The sequence below is a fragment of the Erithacus rubecula genome (genome assembly GCF_903797595.1).
Source record: "Erithacus rubecula genome assembly, chromosome: 27".
Taxonomy (NCBI): domain Eukaryota; kingdom Metazoa; phylum Chordata; class Aves; order Passeriformes; family Muscicapidae; genus Erithacus; species Erithacus rubecula.
Genome location: NC_136679.1, coordinates 2,148,114 through 2,166,889, shown reverse-complemented (window position 1 = coordinate 2,166,889; position 18,776 = coordinate 2,148,114). Strand labels below are relative to the sequence as shown.

Below are 18,776 nucleotides of genomic sequence, written 5' to 3'. Positions count from 1 at the left end.
CGGCGGGGACCGGCTTGACGCAGCGCCAGCAGCCCCGAGTCCTTCCCGATCGCCGCTTCCTGCCGCTTCCACGCTCCTGCCTCGGGGGGTCCCCGCACGGCCCGGGGGTCCCCGCGCCCCCGGCCCTGCCCAGGGGCGGCTCCCGGCCCCACCTGGCCGCGCCCACTGACGTCACCCAGGTGGTCCCCTCGTGGTCGCGCCCTCGCTGTGCCGCCGCCGCGCCCCGCGCGCCCCGCCCCGCTGGCCAATCACCTTCGGGCAGGGGGCGGGGCGGCCGCGCCCCCGCCAATGGGGAGCGGATAAACACGGCCGGCGGGGGCGGGGCCCGGCGGGAACAGGGATTGATGGGCGTGAGGGGTATCCAATAGCGATGGAGCAGTGCGGGGGCGGGGCCTGGGGTGGGCGGGGCGGGGCGCGGGGCGCTGCTCGCCTTTTGTTCGGGCAGGAACGGGCGGGTGGCGGAGAGTGACGGTGAGCGGGGCCGGGGCACCGGGCGGGGAGGGACGGTGAGTGGGGCTCGGGCACCGGGCACTGGGAGCGGCGGTGAGCGGGACTGGCGCATTGGGCACGGGGAGCGCTGGTGAGCGGGGCGGGGCACCGGGCACGGGGAGCGCCGGTGAGTGGAGCCGAGTCAGCGAGTATCGGGCATGGGGGAGCGGCGGTGAGCGGCACTAGGCCAGCGGAACCGGGCAGGGATCGCTGCGGTGAGCGGGAACGGGTCCGGAGGACCGGGCTGGCGGAGATCGCGGCGGGGAGCGGTCCGGTGAGCAGAGTTGGGGCGGCCGAACCCGGGGCCGTGTCCGTCGGTCGTTCCGGGCTGGACTGCACCGGACTCCGCCGTGCGGGGCTGGGGAGCGGCCGTGCTCGGGGTGCGGAGGTGTCCGGGCCGGGCAGCACCGGGCGTCCCGGCTCGGCCCTGCTGCTGCCGTCTGGGGCAGGGCTCTGTGTATGCTGCCCGTGAGCTCGGCCGGTCCTGCGCGGAACCAGTTGGGCGGGTCCCCGGGGCTTCCCCCATGGGCAGCCGGGCTGCCCCGGCCCCTTCCAGTGCCGCGGGAGCCGGTTTGGGAGTCGCGGCTCCGCGCTCCTGTGCCAGGCGGCGGCTCTGTCCCCGGCCCCGCCCGGAGCTGCTGCTGGGCGGGCGAGGCCCTGGCACGGTGCTCGCCCGGTGCTGTGGGGCTCTTACGCAAACTGGGCTGCTCCGTGCCCAGAGTCACACCTGGGGACACCGCGTGCTGCTCTCGAGGCCACCTCGGATCGCCTCGACATCGCCGTCCCTCCCCGCGGGGCCGGGGCTGCACTTCGCCCACCGCCGGGCGTGTGAGGTCTGGGGGCTGAGGGGGATGCGGGTGACCTGACACTACCCAGACAGCGCCCCGCGGGTTAGGGGTGCTGGGCACCGTGCGGACAGCTGAGCCCCTGACAGCGGACATCCGCACGGGGAAACGGCGGGGGGAGCGAAACTTGCCTGTTTGTCTGATGTTTGGAGAGGAGAGAGCGCTCTAATTGCGTTAGCTGAGTGATTAGCTTAATTAATCAGGTTTACAGCACAGATGAAAGGATAATGCTGAAATGTTGCTGGGAGTTGCCCAGAGAAGGCAAACGTGGGTTGTCATACGAGCAACGCGGGGAGACGTGTGCTGGGAGAGGAGCGTGAACGCTCAGGAGCTGCTGGGTACGGGACAGGGTGACCTGCGCCACCATTGTGCCTGAACGGGTGTGAGGGCATCAGCCTGCACCCTCTCCGGCCAGACTGGAACTCCTTGCACCCCCGGCTTCCCCGTAACGCTGTTGAGGTGCCTAGGTGAGCCCCACGTCTGGTTTGATGTTCCCTTGTCAGCTTTCCCATACCAGAAGGGTGGTGGGGGCTGGGGGCACCCCGTGACACAGTCGCTTCACCTCCTGCTCCAGCCCACGTCGTGCTGGTTTGGGCAGCTCGCGGCTCTGGTGTCCGTCTGCCATCGGCTGGTGGGGAGCCGGGGGCGCAGCGTCTCGCTGCCAGCTGCCGCGGGGCTGGGGCTGGAGCGGTGCCGGGGGCGTTTGCTCCGGGCTGGCAGCCGCATCCAGGGCAGGTGCAGTGTCCGCGGGGGCTGCTCCAGGCTCCGCTCTCGGAGTGTCCGGCCCAGCCGGAAGCAGCGATGAGAAAATTATAGGGGTCCATTTCTGTGTCCTTGTCGGTGTCGGAGCTGGCTGGAAGGGTGTAGGGCACCCACTGGAACTGTGTTTGCACATCTGAAGCCTGATCGCTCATTGTTTTGGAGGATTTCCATGAAGTGTCATGAAAAACCCATTTCACTGCTAATTTGGCTTAGACAAGTTGGCCGTCAGGACGGGGAGGCACAGAGCTCCTGGCAGCGTGGCTGAGGATCGTGCTCCCTCCTTGCACTGTGGCTGCTGTGACAGGAGCAGGGACAGACTCGGGTCCCCAGGGCTCAGGGCGCTGGGGGAAGGTGGGGCGGCCGTGCGGGGCTCTCCGTCAGACAATGGCGTTACAGTCTATTGTCTGGGCGATGTGCCGTGTCCTTGCAGGCTCCAGGAAGCGCGTTCATCCCTTAGGGGGGAGGCTGGGGGGGACAAGCCGGGCTTCTGGGAGGGCTCTCCTTGGGCTGGGTGTGCGAGTAGTTTGTGCACCGTGCCCGGAGCCTCCGCGGCAGCGCGGGTGAATCGTGGCCGGGTTGCAGCCGGGGGCCTTGGGGAATGTCTCCTCTGTTCCTGGTGCCGCATTTCAGTGTATCATTCGGCGCTGCCCTAATCCCATTAACTCCCCCCTTTGTTTCCCCCACCTGAAACCCTTGCTCATCCCTCGCAGCCGGGCAGGCACTGCGGTACAGCTGCACAGCTCAGCCCGTTCCTGGGAGGACGGCTTCCCTTCAAGACTGTGGTTTGGTGTGGGAGCGCTTGATGGGATTTGGCTTTTTATCACACTTCCAGATCTCCGGGATTTAAGACGGCGCTTTTGCCGGGCGCGCTGCCGCTCGCAGATGGCAGAGCCTGGGAGCGAAGCTGCCCTTGGCCCCGCTCCGCAGGGTGGGGGAGCAGAGCCTCTGCACAGAGAACTTGCAGAACTTTAATTGCAGCATCTGTACCGACGCTTGTGCTAGTTTTGAAGGTTTAAATTAGAGTTGCTTCTAATTAAGAGAAGTTAAAAAGCAATGCAGTGTCTATTACAGCAGTACAAGCCTACCTCGGCGTTCAGCTGGTGCTTCCCCACCTGGACAGGGTGTGTGGGCACCCAGGGGTGGGGGTAGGTGGTCTCAGCCCCGTGGGGTGTCTCAGGAGGGTCTGTGTGAATGGAAATGTCTGGGGATGGCAGCTCGGGAGGACACCAGGGCTGCATTGGTGCCTTGAATCGCGTTCTCTGCTCTGGGAGGGGTTGGTTTTGCTCTTCTTTGCTCGTGGACATACTTGACAAAGCGTTGGACAAAGGGGTGTGAAGGTGCAGCTACTCCCACTCCAAAAAGGCTTAAAACTTGACCTCAACACCATGTCTGTGCTTAAACAGGGCCGGCTTTGCAGCCACACCCGGTTTGTCGATGGCTGCGCGGGGTGGGGGGAGGTGAAGATGTTTCTATTTAAGCAGAGGTTTGAAATACCCTTCTAAATACACCATCCCCGATGGGTTCTGCTGCGTCTGCTGCCGGGCCTGGAGGCATCCTGGCACGCCTGGGACTCTGGAATCGCTTTGGAAACCGGGTAGGAGCCCGCGGAGAAGCCGGGGCTTGTCGGGCAGCCCGCGACATCTGCGCTGCCTGTTCCCAGCGACTCCTCGGCCTCCTTGCCAGAGCCGGGCGGAGGCGGAGTGCTCGGTGTTTTCCCAATATCCCACGCTTGGGTGATCATACCTGGGAGGTGTCCGCGGCAGGAGGGGTGCCGGTGCCGTGCCCTCGGGGGGATGCCCCGGTGCTGGCGGAGGGCACACACCCCGTGGGTGGGTGCGCTGGGGTCCCGTGTGGCTTTTGGGGGTCGGTGGCTGGATGAGAAGCGTGATTCTGTGTGGGGGGAGAGACCTTTGGCTGCTGGCAGCGCCTGCCGTAATCGCGGTGACGCGCGGGCAGAGCCCTGGTGACAAATCATTAACTTGCTCCGACAGGCCGGGTGCTGACGGCTGTTGGTGATAATTTCTTGTGAAGCGTCTGAACTTTGCAGCTGTAATGCAACTGGATGGAGAAATTAAGCCGGGGCTCGGCACCTCTGTGCTGTCCTCACTGCCCCAGCTCCTCTGGCAGGGCCAGGTGGCAAATCCTGTGTCCTGGACACCATGGCTGGAGCTGGGAACAGCCAGCCAGGTCCAGAGCCTGCAATTACAGTGCTCTTAAAGAACAGCTTGTTCTTTATGCTCATTGAAACAAAATAATGATTTTTGATTTTTTTTTCTTTAATTCAAATGGAGTAATTGTGATTAATCTCACCATGCCAGTTCTCCTTTCCATGGACAAGTGACAAATTCCCATCTTTCCCAGACATGATTCTAATGAGATTAGCAAACTGTGAGGAGGAGATGAGCCCGTGTGGGTCCTCCTGATCCTGGTGCTGCTGCAGATGGAGGTGTCTGTTCCAGCAGCTAGGGATGTGGGGAGGGGGATGCACTGCCAGAGACCCCACAGGGGGTCTTGAGCAGGTGGATATCCCTGGGAAAGCCTTCCCTGGGCTGTGGCTCCTGCCCTTACACAGGAGCAGGGGGTGGGTGTCACGCTCATGGCTGTGCGTGCTCTTGCAGCGGGAGAGCACTTGATGGGTAAAACTCTGTCTGTTTGTGATGTGAAGTGCCAAAACATCACAGCCTGGGCCTGGCATGTGCTGGAGCTGTCAGGAGCTATTAATTCAGGTGCAGGCGAGGTGTTTTGGGGATGTGGTCTGGGTTGATGGAGAGCATCAGCTGAGTGCAGCAGGTCGTGGCAGAGTTGCTGCATTCTGGGGCTGCTCTGCTGCCAGTGTCTGGTGCTCAGGGGGATGCAGCACCCCCAGCAAGAGGAGCCAGAGCTTTGCATGATTCATTCAGCAGCTCAACTGTAACAGCATCATGGCAGCTAAAATATTGAAAAGGTTTAGAACCCCCTCCAGTGAAAGAGCCCAGATCTGAAGCTTCTGCACCCCACTGCCTTTCCTGAGTGCCCCAAAGTTGTCAGAGCTGGGACAGCTGGGAGCCATTCTGGACCTGGGTACATCCATACACAAAGGCCATGGGCTCCTTTGTGTGCAAGGCCAGGCCAGTGGTTTTGCCTGCTCTAACGAGAAGCTGATCCCCCGCCGGTGTCTCCTCCTCATTAAACTTCAAGCTGCTCTCGTTCCCCTTTGAATTCTTCCACTCATCTTCCCTGTAAAGCCCCATTGAAAGGGCTCCTGGTGCTGGGATCTGACTCCAACGCTTCCCATTGATGCTGGTGAGGTCTTGACAAGCTCCTTTCTCTGCCTGCTCCTGCTGTGTGTTCCTGAGGATCCTCTTCAAAACCACTGAAGCTTTTGTACAGTGGCTGCAGGGCTTTGTTAGCGGCTGCCCCAGCTCATGAGCCCTTGGTGTCACTTCAGAGCACCTTGGGCAGGGGCTGTGGGTGTTGGGGGACTTCAAGGTGCAGCTCTCCAAGGTGTCTCTGGGTGCCCTTGTCTGTGGGAAGGCTGTGCTGTTTCTGCTGGGGCCAGGGCAGTTGCTAATCCCTGGCTGCTCCAGGAAGGGGGGGGACCGGAGATGGCTTGTGTGTAGTGTAAGTGCTTCTAAAATAGAGTCTTTTCTTGTGCTGCATTTATTGAATTGCCTTAACTGCCTCTTCCCTTTCCTTAAAAGCCTCGGCGACTGTAATTGCAGCCACTCGCACGCTCCCACCCCTGAGCTCAGCCCCTCACATGCTGCTGCTGCATGAGGAGCCCCCCCAGCACTGTTCCCCTTTCCTCCTGGAGGATGTGAGTGGGGATGGGGCTCTGGCAACCCTCTGCTGGGCACCCACACTGCTCCATGCTGGGGTGAGGGCAAGCTGGACCTGTATGTGATGAGCTCAGGCTGCCCCTCACACCCACTGAGACGCAGTGCCTGGTTTGGTGCAGCCCCTGCCTGAGGCTTCTGAAAGTGCCCTGTGCCCCCCAACTGCACTCATTGGGGTGACCCCACACTGGTGATCACGGCTGCTGCTCCCCAAGAAGCCCCTGAGCAGCAGTTATTTCTGCATGAAGCAGCACTCACTGCTTTCCTGCTGCTGCTGTGGGCAGCTCAGCCCTGTCTGCTGGCTGTGTCCTTCCTGGCGAGGCTGAAGGCTTTACAGCAGCTGGTGAGAAGGGCTGGTCAGGCTTGGGGCTGCGTGTTTGCCAGAGACTTCCTCCCCAGACAGTGTCCCGGGGGGCTGGGGCTGCCTGGACGCTGATCAAATGGCTCGGGGGCGGATGAGCTGCTGGCCAGTGCCCACAGCCTGCGGGAGCTTCCTCTGCCTTCCTGGCCGAGGGAACTGCTGGGAGAGGGATTAACCTTTTCCTGGCACTGCCCTGCTTACTGACTGAAGACTCTGCCTGTCCTGTACCTCGTGGTTGAAGCCCCTCAGGTGTCTTAGTCCCTTCCCCATTGTGGTGCAGGAGCAGGCTGGAGGTTCTTCCCTAACCTGCAGTCCCCCACATTTGCCTCACTGTTTCCTGGGGGATTTCTTACTGTTCCCAGGAGCAAGTGCTGTTTCCCTGGGGTGTAGGCTTGTGTGGAGTGGGGCTCAGGAGTGGCCTGGTGCCACCATTCTGTCCTCACTGTTCTCCCCTTCCTGCTCTGCCAGCCTGGTGTGGGGGGGAGGTAAGGGCTGGGCTCTACAGCAACCATCCTGCCCTCAGAACTAACTGGAGCTCACCCAGACATGACCCTTCATTGTGAATATTTTCACATGTCCCCCCAATAACACCCTGCTTCTCCCTCCTGCATGAGGGTCCTTCCCTGCTGCAGCACTTACCTAGAAACATTGCCAGGAAATGGCTCCTGATGAGGTGAACCCGGGTGTAGCCAGCACCCTGGTGCCCCTCTCCTGATCTGCTGAGGAGGAGAGGGGACACCTGAGGACAGAGCCAAGCTGTGGAGGATGGGGGAGAAGCTTTTGTCAGTGTCTGCCCCTCACTGAGTGATGAGCAGGGCACGCTTGACACAGGGTTCAGAAAATGTCACTGCTCACCACAGGAGCGTCTGGCATTTGCTCCGCTGGCTCTGTCACCTCGGGTGCTGTTGGCCTCGCTGGTCCCTGTGGTGATGAGCAAATGCTTTTGGGGGATGCTAAGGGGAAGGACAGGTGCCTGTGTCTCTTCTGTGGGGCTCCTGGCCCGATCACCAGAGCTGGTGTCTGAGCTCCTTTTGATGTGCCTGGGTGCCGTGGTGCAGACAGAAGGGGTGGCTCATGCATAATGCAGGGCTCTGTACGGTGTCTGAGCCCAGCTCCTGGAGGTTTGGAAAATTAAGTGCCTGTCTGATGCCTGTAAATTGTGAAGAGGATGTCACTGCTCAACCATGGTGCATCAGCATCAGCCCCTGCCAGATCTGTCTTGCTGCTGCCTGGGGTCTTTTCTGCCTTTAGCTCTGCTCACCTTGTCCAGGGCAGTTTCCCAGTGTTTGCCTGGGGTGTTGGGGCTGTGCAGGTGAGCTGGGTGCCGGCTCACCCTGCTCCTGCACCATGGTGGTGTGCCCTGCCAGTGCCACAAAGGGCACTGTATTGTTTCTCTTGAGTTTCCCAACACAATTTGGAGACTGTGCCACCCAGCTGAAGGACTTGCACTCCCAAATACCAATGCAGCACCGCGGCACTCCCAGCTCTATACCGGGGCTCTCACGGCCCATCCCTGCAGCGGCGCGGGCCGGGGACCAGAGCTGTCTCTGCTGTCGCCTCTGGCACCGTGTGTCACACACTGTCCTGCCCCGCTGATCAGACATCCCAGCTCCTGCCGCGTGGGAAGGCTCTGCCTCCATTAGGGTCCTTCCATTGCCTGTCCACCGTGCATTATGCACAGCCCATTATAGCTGCTCTGAGTCTGCCAGTGCTGCTTGTCAGCTCAAAAAAATATTGGATTGGCATGAGCAGCGCCCTGCCGCGGCTCCGGGAAGGCGCCTGGGGCTGGGCGCGGGGGGATTGCAGGATGCTCCCAGCCGGGGGTCCAAGCGTTGTGACTCCTGTTTCCTATCTGGATGAGGGTTTGGGATTCCTCCCTGTGCAGCTGGCGAGGGCTCGGCGCTGCCTGGGAACAGCCGGCAGCGGTGGGGCGAGCCGCGCCAAGCCCGTGCCAAGCCGCGTCCCCGGCCACCTCCCGACGCCCTGACTCAGCCGCCGGGCTGGCGGGGGGCTCAGGGCTGGCGGGGGGCTCAGCTCCGGCTCCTCACTGCCCCAGGAGGGTGCTGAGGCCCGAAGCTGCCGCCCCCCCCGCGCTGTGCTGGCGGCTGGAGCGGAGCCAGGGGAGCGCGGCCGCCCCGCTCCTGCCCGGCGCAGGAATCGGGGCCGGTGCAGGCTGTAATTAGCTGTTTGCAAGTGGGTGCTGCTGCGCCCAGGTATGCCGGGCGGCAGCTGCTCCCTTCGCTGCTTATCGCCTCTGAAACTCTGACTCATTCCACTGCTGCGCCGGGAAGGGATAGGAATCCTGGGTGATGGGTCAGCGGAGGGCTGGGCGGGTGCTGTCTCTATCCCTCCCTTTCTCCTTCCCTGCCTCCAACCCTCCCTCCTCGCCTGCCTCCATCCCTCCTGGCAGTGCCGGGGGCCTGGATGCAGGGCTGGTGACTCACAGCCCTGAGTGAGCTCAGGCATTAATCCATAAGCCACCCTCCCTCCCATTGTATCCCCAAATTAAAGACAAGGAAATCCCAGCCCTGCTCCCAGCAGCCTCGGCTGGTTTGTCCTGAGTGTTGGGATGTGCCGGGCTGCCCTGTCCCGGCACTGAGTGGGGAGTGCCCAGCCCCGGACCACACCGTGGGCGCCTGTGGTGCTGAGCACCCGTGGGAGAGCTAAGCAAGTGGCTTTGCCTGCTTATTTTTAGGTGCTTTAGGTGTCCCAGGAAGCTTCTAAAAAGGTTCATTTTATGCTTGGAGCTCCAGCCATATGGAGCTGCTGGCGTGTCCCCAGCTCCTTGCAGGTCCTGTCTCTGCAAAGGGTCTTTAAAAAGCTCATGGGCAGCTGGGGGACCCTGGAGTTTGTGGTGTGCCAGTGCGCCGGGCGGAGCCTGCCCACACCCTGGCCGTGGCAGTGGTGAGACATGGTGTTGTGAGGCACAGCGCTGTGAGACGCAGCTTCATGTCTGAACACGAGCAGCAAAGTGCTGAGCTTTGGGTTCGTCATCCCGGTGCCGCCTTTCATCTCCAGTGGGGGAGGAGGGCAGATAGGGATCGGCTCCATCTGCTCCGGGCTGCGCAGGGGCTAGGTGCTGCACGGGGGGCTGCAGTGCCATTCAGGGGCAGGAGGGTCCTGCAGCATCCTGGGCTCTCTCTGAGGTGTAACCTCTCCCCTCCCTGCCCCGCAGAGCAGCCATGGAGGTGATGAACATGATGGAGCAGCCAATCAAGGTGACGGAGTGGCAGCAGACCTACACCTACGACTCCGGAATCCACTCCGGCGTCAACACACAGGTGCCCTCTGTCAGCAGCAAGTGCCTGGGGGATGATGACGAGGTGTATGGCAAGCAGTACACCATCAAGAAGACAACCACCACGAGTTATTGCCAGGGAGGGAACCAGGGCCAGAGCCAAGCGCAAGGTAAGGGGCTGTGGGGCCCAGCACATCCGCAGGCTCAGCTGCTCAGCTCCTGCCTTCCTCTTCCTCCCCCGCAGCCATGCTGCTTCTGGGTACTCCTCCATGCTGGCTTCCACACCCTGGGAGTTGTTGCTGCTTAAAATATGCTCCCTCCTGTCCTCTTCCCAGCACTGAGAGACTCTTGTGCGGGGGTGGCTGGTGGTCAGCCCGCGCTAGTGCTGAGCTGCGCACACATCCGAGCATGCCAGCGGGTTGGCTTGAGATGGGAACAGCTGATCCCAGCCCACGGATCTGCCACCTGCTCTACTGCCTGTCTGCCAGCTGGGAAGCCTGTCCCAGTGTGGCTGCCAGAGCTGCCAGTGTGTGCCATAGCACCGCGCCACTGCCACAGCTTTTCCTGCTGAGGGGAGGATGACATGGAGCTTCAGCCTGGAGTGAAGGAGATGCTTCCTCCAGCTTTATTCCCTCAAAGGGGGCTGGTTTGCTCTGCTTGCCTCTGCAGTTTCCTGTCAGCAATAGGCACTGGAAGGTTTATTTGCCAGCTCCTGCAGAGATCAGAGCCCTCCATGGATGCTGTGTGGTCCTTGTGCTGCAGAGGTGGGGATCGTGGGCGCAGTATCACACTTCAGCATCCTCGATGGGGAAGGCCTCAGTGTTCTCCTTTTTTCCAGTGCCAGCTGGTCCTAAGTTGCAAATATCCTTAATTTTTTAATTAATGGGCCTTGTGTGACAACTGCCCCATCATGCTGCCTAATTGAGTGTTGTCTTATCTCTGTGCTGCCGGATCTGTTTACGCTTTGAAGCTCCAGCTCTGTGCAGAGTGTGCCGGGACTGCTGACGTGGCCGGTGTCACTGTGCTAGGCTCTTGCTCATCTCCTTGGGATTGGGAAGCAGGGCTGGGAGCACTCCTTGGAGAGAGCCTTACCTGCCTCCCTGTTCACCCCTGCAGCAGACATGGAGGCTCAGCTGGCCATGACCCGTGCCCAGCGCGTCCGGGCCGCCATGTACCCCGAGACGGTGGAGGACCGCTCGCTTCTCATCACCACCCAGCTGGAGGGGCAGCAGACCAACGTGCAGCGCCTGGCAGAGCCCTCCCAGATGCTGAAGTCAGCCATCGTGCACCTTATCAACTACCAGGATGACGCCGAGCTGGCCACACGTGCCATCCCCGAGCTCACCAAGCTGCTCAACGATGAGGACCCGGTAAGGAGCCATGTTTGTATGTGTCTCTGCTGCACAGATGGGCTCCCTCCCAGTGTGGCTCTGTGGCCATGTCTATCTCCTTCCTCTTACACTGACTCCTCTCCCTGCAGGTGGTTGTCAGCAAGGCAGCCATGATCGTGAACCAGCTCTCCAAGAAGGAGGCGTCGCGCCGCGCGCTGATGCAGTCGCCGCAGGTGGTGGCGGCCGTGGTCCGCACCATGCAGAGCACCAGCGACCTGGACACCGCCCGCTGCACCACCAGCATCCTGCACAACCTCTCGCACCACCGCGAGGGGCTGCTCTCCATCTTCAAGTCGGGCGGCATCCCGGCCCTCGTCAGGATGCTGAGGTACACGGTGGTGGTGGGGACTCCAGGGGGGATGGCAGGGTCTGGCAGCCCCTCCTGGGCTGGGGGCAGAGGAAGGGAGGGCTCGTGCTGTGTGGGTCTTCCTGCTCACCAAAACAAGGGAGTGGGAGACTGTGAAGCTGTGAAAACCTCTGGGGTTTGCTGTGTGTGGAGCCTGCATGGGGGCAGGAGGAGGGGAGCAGCTACCTCACCCACACTGCTCTGGCCACAGAGATGGGGCTCAGGCTTCAAGGTGTCCCTTCCCTGGGACTCAGACTTTGAGATATCCCATCCCTGGGACTCAGGCTTCGAGGTGTCCCTTCCTGGGCTGTGCTGAAGGGCTCTGCTGAGTGCTGGGCTCAGGGCAGCCCTAGGGGCTGTACTGCAGCCCAGTGAGTGCAGTGTGGTTCCTGCTGTGACATGGTGCCAATCCCCACAGCTCACCTGTTGAGTCAGTTCTGTTCTACGCCATCACCACCCTGCACAACCTGCTGCTGTACCAGGAGGGGGCCAAGATGGCAGTGCGCTTGGCTGACGGGCTGCAGAAGATGGTTCCTCTGCTCAACAAGAACAACCCCAAGTTCCTGGCCATCACCACTGACTGCCTCCAGCTTCTGGCCTATGGGAACCAGGAGAGCAAGGTGGGATGGGGATCCCAGACTGACAGAGTCTTGGGGAAGGCAGGAGTGGGAGTGGATGCCCAACTTTGCACCTCACAGATGTGCAGGAGGCAGTGGTGGAGCCCCCAGCATCTTGTGCATCCCTAGTGATGTTACCAGAGCATTCCTGCATGCCAAGGGGTTAGGTTAGAGCTCCTGCCTGGCTTGTGTCCTTGCATGAGCTGGGGAATCTGGAGAGGGGTTTCCAGCAGCCCAGGACTGTCACACCCCAACCCTCCATTCTTGATGCCCCATCCCTGGAAGTGTTCAAGATCAGGTTGAACAGGGCTTGGAGTCACTTTGTCTAGTGAAATGTGCTGCTGCCTGTGGTGGAGGGTGGAACTAGATTGTCCTTAAGGTCCCTTCCAACCCAAACCATTCTGGGACTGTCTTGCAGCTGATTATTTTGGCCAACGGAGGACCCCAGGCCCTGGTGCAGATCATGCGCAGCTACAACTATGAGAAGCTGCTCTGGACCACCAGCCGTGTGCTCAAGGTGCTGTCGGTGTGTCCCAGCAACAAACCTGCCATCGTTGAGGCTGGTAAGAGAGGCTGGGGCACAGCCACAGGAGGAGGATGAATGCTGGTGTCAGGGTGATGTGGCTGAGGATGTGTCCTCCCATGTCTGTGGGATGGGCAGAGGTCTGCACAGCCAGGTGAAGCCACCTGTGCTGGCCTGGATTCTGCTCTGAAGGCTCCTTGGGCATGTTCCTGGCACTGTGTGTGGGCAGGATCCATCCTGGCTGTCCAAGAACTCTTTATACACCACATTTGGCCTTTGCTGAGCTGTGAGGCTGCTCTGTGTGCAGGAGCATAAAACAATGCCCAGCCCATGCAGCCTGGCTCCTCCTCGAGCTGGGATTGCCTGGGATGCTCACAGGGTGTCACCCTTCCCTGCAGGTGGCATGCAGGCATTGGGCAAGCACCTGACCAGCTCCAGCCCCAGGCTGGTCCAGAACTGCCTGTGGACCCTGCGGAACCTTTCTGATGTGGCAACCAAACAGGTGAGCCTGCAGGACCCCTGTTGTGCTCCAGAGCCATGTTTGGGATCTGTGTCCGTGCTGGGTGGCTCATGCCAGGCTGGGTTCCCTGTTCCATGAGCTGCATGTGTGCCTGGTGGGGTGAGGGGATGCCCTGCAGTGCCCACCTTACCCTGCAGCAGGGCTTGCCCTGGGGCCTGTGACCCTGCCCTGCTGGCTGCCAGCACTCCTGCATGTCCCCATTGTGGGGCTGAGGCCACCATGGTCACTCAGCAAGTGCCACCAGAGTTTGCTGTGGCTCAGGAGCCCTGTCAGCCTGTTCTGAGCTGGCTGCCTGCCCAGCTCCTGGGGGAGCTGCTGCCAAGGCTGCTGTGCCCCACACCAGTGCAGAGGTGATCCCAGCCCTGCTCTGGGTCTGCTCTCCCAGCCCTTTGCTGCCTCCTGATGAATTTTCCCATCTGCTGGGGCCGCTCCACACATATTAGCTCTGATGCAGCCTGGAAACTATTTTGGCTGTCATGGAACCATCCCTGGCTCTGATGACTGAAGGGTTGAAGGGGGATGTGGTCACAGTGCTTTAACTCCTTCCTGTCCTGCTGCTGGCTGCTGGCCAGGATTGGGGTCACTCCATGAATGTGTGGGGAGTGCTGGCAGGGGCATCACACACAGGGAAGTGTGATTGCAGCAGGAGACATTAAACTCTGAGTGAAACTGCACACGTTAGAGTGGCTGGGGCTCACTGTGAAGGAGCAGCTCCAGCTGTGGGGAATGGAAAAAGAGCTGTGGGGGAGTCAGGAACACTCTGGCCCTCCCATGTGGGGCTGGAATTTGGGTCTGGCTGCATGTGCCGCTCCCACCTCCCACCCCCACTCCTGCAGGAGGGCCTGGATGGCGTCCTCAAGATCCTGGTGAACCAGCTGAGCTCCGATGACGTGAACGTGCTGACCTGTGCCACCGGCACCCTCTCCAACCTGACCTGCAACAACAGCAAGAACAAGACCCTGGTGACGCAGTCCAACGGGGTGGAGGCTCTGATCCACACCATCCTGCGGGCAGGGGACAAGGAGGACATCACGGAGCCGGCCGTGTGTGCCCTGCGGCACCTCACCAGCCGGCACCCCGAGGCTGAGATGGCGCAGAACTCGGTGCGCCTCAACTACGGCATCCCCGCCATCGTCAAGCTTCTCAACCAGCCCAACCAGTGGCCACTGGTGAAGGTAAGGGGCCAGAGGGGTGTTGGGGGTAGGAGGAGGTTGGTGGGGTTGGAGTGAGCCTTAGCCTGCTGTTTTGTGGTGGGATGAGATGCAGCCTGTGCTGGGCGCAGAGTGATGGTGGCTGCTGCTGCCACAGCCCTGCTTCTCTTAGGTCATGTCCTGCAGCTGCCTGGGCTAGGATAGTTCTAGCTTCAGACTGCTATGGAGGTCTGGATATCTCCAGGAGCCCCCAAGGCAGAATTCAGCTTCTCAGCTAGCTAGGAATGAGATCCTGGGTGTCCCTGTAGAAGTTCTGAAAGCAGCTTTATTTCTTGGAAAGGTTCTACCAGCAAAATCTGGATACGTAGCATAGCATGAGGTTTTTATAGGGTTTGGGGGGATTGAGATTCTAACCAGTAAAATTACAACTTGAGAACTATCCAATTACTTTGAGATTTTAGGTGAGAAAAGACCAATCATCTAGTAAAGTTAAAGACCAATAGAAATCCTAAATGATAACAGGGGTTTCAGTAGGAGGGGGAACATTTCTCATGAAAAGTTTCATTGTCTTAGAGTATGAGATCCCAGTGCTCCTTCTCAGGGACAGTTGTATCACCCACAGTACCCTTGACATCAGCTGATAAAGGAGGTGGCTCATGCCTGGTGCTCATTGGAATTGAAGCTCAGCTTGGGGAGAGGATGAATCCAGGGCAGGGAAAAGCTGAGTGGGATGGGGTGGGGCAGGTGGGGTCTCTAGGGGATCACAAGCTGTTCTCATCCACAGCTGAGACAAATCACTGCTCCCTCCTCCTCTCCTCCAGGCTACCATCGGCCTGATCCGCAACCTGGCGCTGTGTCCTGCCAACCACGCCCCGCTGCAGGAGGCTGCTGTCATCCCCCGCCTGGTGCAGCTGCTGGTCAAGGCTCACCAGGACGCCCAGCGGCACGCGGCCGCCGGCACGCAACAGCCCTACACGGTGAGTGCTCCCAGCACCCCAAAACCCAGCCTGTCCCTGGGGCCGTGCCCCTGTGGGAGGGCCCTGGCTGAGCTCTTGTTCTCTGGCAGGATGGAGTGAAGATGGAAGAGATTGTGGAGGGTTGCACAGGGGCACTGCACATCCTGGCCCGGGACCCCATGAACCGCATGGAGATTTTCCGCCTCAACACCATCCCTCTCTTCGTGCAGGTCAGGGCTCTGGGGACACCACCTCCTGCCCAGCCTGCATGGCCACAGGCTGGTGGCCCCATGCATCAGGACATGCCCAGAGCACGGGGGCTCCTTGCTGGGTGTTTCACATGGCTGCTGATGTCTCCTGACAGCTCCTGTACTCGCCGGTGGAGAACATCCAGCGCGTGGCAGCCGGCGTGCTGTGCGAGCTGGCCCAGGACAAGGAGGCAGCAGATGCCATCGATGCCGAGGGGGCCTCGGCTCCCCTGATGGAGCTGTTGCACTCCCGGAATGAGGGGACAGGTGAGTGCTGCTGTGCTGGGGACTCTCCTGGCACTGTCCCAGCAGGGCTTTTGGGGCTCTGGTGCTGTGTAGCAGCAGGAGCTGAGGCTGCTGGCTGTCCTTACAGCCACCTACGCGGCCGCTGTGCTCTTCCGCATCTCGGAGGACAAGAATCCTGACTACAGGAAACGTGTCTCTGTGGAGCTCACCAACTCCCTCTTCAAGCATGACCCGGCAGCCTGGGAAGCGGTGAGCATCCCAAACACCCCTGGGGAAACCAGGGTGTCAGGGGAATGGCCCCATCCTGCTTCCAAAAGTGCTGCCAGCACCTCCAGCCAGAGCTCAGACAGGAGTGACTGTCAGATAGTGGGAGGTGGGAGGCAGATGGGCTGTGGCCTCAGCTCCTTGGTCATGGCACCACCTGGGACAGGGTTGGCCTCCACATGGCCCCTGAGCATCATGAACATGAATCCCTTCACTTGTTCCATCTTCTTCCCTAGGCTCAGAGCATGATCCCCATCAATGAGCCCTACTCAGATGGTGAGTATGGCGCCAGCCCTCCTTGCAGGGTCCCCCCTGTGGGCTGGGTTCTGGGGGGGGCTGTTGCCTCATGTCACTGAGCCAGGCTGGTTTTAAAACCTTTTTCAGGTGTCTGTCAGTCAAGTTCCAACCCAGTCTGCTGGGGATTGGGGGTGCACAGTGGGATGCTCAGCTCCCAGGGAGCACACACAGCTGGTGCTGTTGGGCTAGGGGATGGTGGGGCTTTTTTACAGCACCACATGTCACCTGCTGCCCTGGGTGGGGACACAAGGAGTTGGCTGAGATCTGGAGAAGTCACTGGCTGATGGTTGCCACATCCCTTCCCTGCAGAGCTGGACCCTGGTTACCGCCCCATGTACTCGGGTGACATCCCCCTGGACCCCATGGACATGCACATGGACATGGATGGGGATTACCCCATGGATGCCTACAGCGACGGCGTCCGGGCGCCCTTCGCTGACCACATGCTCGCCTAACCCGCCCCCAGCCCCACACCAGGTACCTGCCAGCACACCTGGGGAGGGGGCTCAGCCCTGTGCCAGCACGGGGGGCCGGGGGAGGCAGGGCTGGCTGATGGCACCTGCCATGCTGGGGGTCCCTGGTGCCACCACGGGGTCCCTGGTGCTGCCATGGATCAATGTCCCCATCACCTGTTGGCTCAGGGGACCACTCTGGTCTCCTCCCAAATCCCCCCTCAGAGGATGATGGAAGTTCTCTGCCACTGCAGGTGTTCTCTCCATGCAGAAGAGGGTGGCCCCAGAGCTGAGCATTCGCGAGAAGGACTTGGGAGACAGAAGTGCCTGAGAAGACAAAACTTTTCCATTCCCACGAGAGGTTTTATTTTTCGATTTGTTTTCTTCGCTGTGGGTCTGTGGAGAAGGTCCTTCCTCCTGGGACTGCTTCGAGCACCTACTGCCACATCCAGCATCCAAGATACTGTTTCTGAAGCTTTAAAACACAAACCTTGCACCGTTAGTGATCTATCATTGGCAAAATAGTCTTTTCTATGAATATATATTTCTTTTTTATTTTTAATATGGTGCCAACGGCTTTTGCCGTCTTTAAGTTTGTGCTTTCTAACTTGCCCACGATTTGTTCTGCGTGTTAGTGTTCTAGGAGAGGAATCTGACATGGAAAAACCCTTTGCTTCCTGCGAACTCCAACAGAATCAGGCCAATCCAGAGTTTGCTGAAAGCAAAGGGTCTGTGTCCCAGGACCTTCGGGGTGTCTGAGGTTTAATTCTTTCCCATCAGCCGCTGGGAGCTGACTTCGTGTCCCTGTCCTGCCAGTCCCCATAGAGGAGTGACTCCAGCATTAGGAACTGTGTCCTTGTACTGATCTTTGTTGCACATTTTAACCCGTTTCCCTTCTCTTCGGTGAGTGGTGTGTTTCCGTCCCCTCCTCCCTTATCTAACGCATTTTTTAAAAGAGGCTTTAGATCTGATGGTGGTTTAACACTCCGACTGGAAAGGGATGGACAGTTACTGGAGTGTGGGTCAGGAATTGAAGATTTTATTATTTCTGTAAGTTGTTTTTGTATAGACCAAAGCAAAGAATAAAATAACCCCTGCAGCCCCGTGCTGCCCTGAGCCTGTTCTTCTGTCGGCTGGGGATGGTCCCTCGGGGCAGCCAGGGGAAGGCACAGCCATCACCCTCTGTGAGCCCATGGCAAGTCCCTCCATGGGCCAAAGGCATCCTGGGGGACTCATTCCCATACTTGGCACCTGCTTTGCCTGGATGTGGGCCCAGGCTGCCACAGAGCATGGCTGGATACCAAGGTTCATGTGCCGTGCTCGGGACAGGAGCAAACGGGGACAAAGCAGCAGGAGCTGGTCTGGGAAGCAGGACTGGGGGGAACATCCTGCCTGAGCTCAGCACTGGCTGCAGCCAACCCCAGTGCTCAGGGAAATGGATCTGCTTCCTGCCACAGCCCCTGCCAGCACAGCAATGAGCAAAACAGCAGCTGCTTTCCGGGCAGTCCCAGCAGAACCCCGTGCACTTCCCGAGGGCAGCGGGGCTGGGCTGGCTCATGGGATAAGGCTGGGGGCCAGACAGCCCCCAGCCTCCTGCAGCTGCTGCCAGAGCAGGAGACAGCTGGTGACAGGCCTTGGCTCCAGCCCTGTGTGCCTGGGATGGGGTTTGGCTGTGCCGAGCCTGGACCCCACTTTGTGGCTCCCAGTCAGCCCTGCTGCAGGTTGCAGTGATGTTCCTGTTGTCAAATCTGGCTGTCCCCAAAGTGCCAGCGCAGGCAGAAACGTCCCAGAACATCTGTCCTAGGAGGGGTCGGATCCTGGATCCTGCAGCCATCCTGGAGCCATGGGCAGGGATGTCTGTTTTGAAAACCCCAGTCCCACTGCACCAGAGCTGCCAGGTGGCATGGCCGGGATTTTGGGGGGGGAAGTGGAGCCAGAGGACACCTGGACCAGAGCAACCGGAGTCTCCCCAGGGAGCAGCATCCCCGGGTGTGCTCCAAGAGCGGCGGGACGGGCTGCGGGTCCCGGCGTTTTTGGCTGTGGCCGCACCTGCCGGGCAGCGGCTCTCGCTGTCTGCGGGGCTGGGAGCGATGTCCGGGGGCAGCGCCCAGCGTGTGCGGATCTCCCGCCCCAGGACCGCCTGCGGCACCCGAACCCGGCACCTCCCGCACTCCCAGGTGCTCCGAGCCTCGACTCCCACCCCAGCTCCGGGCCCGCTGTCCCCTGTGCGCTTTGCCTCCGGCTCTCACCGTGTC

The 18,776-nt window shown here is 60.4% G+C and overlaps 1 protein-coding gene across 4 annotated transcripts; it reads left to right on the top strand.

Annotated features, from left to right (window-relative positions):
- Positions 1 to 385: 385 nt before the first annotated feature.
- Positions 386 to 17,637, top strand: JUP (junction plakoglobin). Of its 4 annotated transcripts, none has more exons than XM_079327989.1 (15): positions 386 to 471; positions 9,448 to 9,680; positions 10,627 to 10,880; positions 10,991 to 11,229; positions 11,666 to 11,867; positions 12,283 to 12,427; positions 12,786 to 12,889; positions 13,744 to 14,082; positions 14,880 to 15,035; positions 15,125 to 15,244; positions 15,379 to 15,529; positions 15,636 to 15,757; positions 16,009 to 16,048; positions 16,379 to 16,546; positions 16,776 to 17,637. In XM_079327989.1, the coding sequence occupies exons 2-14, from the start codon at positions 9,455 to 9,457 to the stop codon at positions 16,522 to 16,524; spliced, it is 2,244 nt and encodes a 747-aa protein (XP_079184115.1). In that variant the 5' UTR covers positions 386 to 471; positions 9,448 to 9,454; the 3' UTR covers positions 16,525 to 16,546; positions 16,776 to 17,637. The 4 variants fall into 4 exon arrangements, with proteins under 4 accessions (XP_079184115.1, XP_079184116.1, XP_079184118.1 ...); XM_079327990.1 differs by having other exon boundaries at positions 411 to 506; XM_079327992.1 differs by lacking the exon at positions 386 to 471 and adding an exon at positions 594 to 704.
- Positions 17,638 to 18,776: the final 1,139 nt, after the last annotated feature.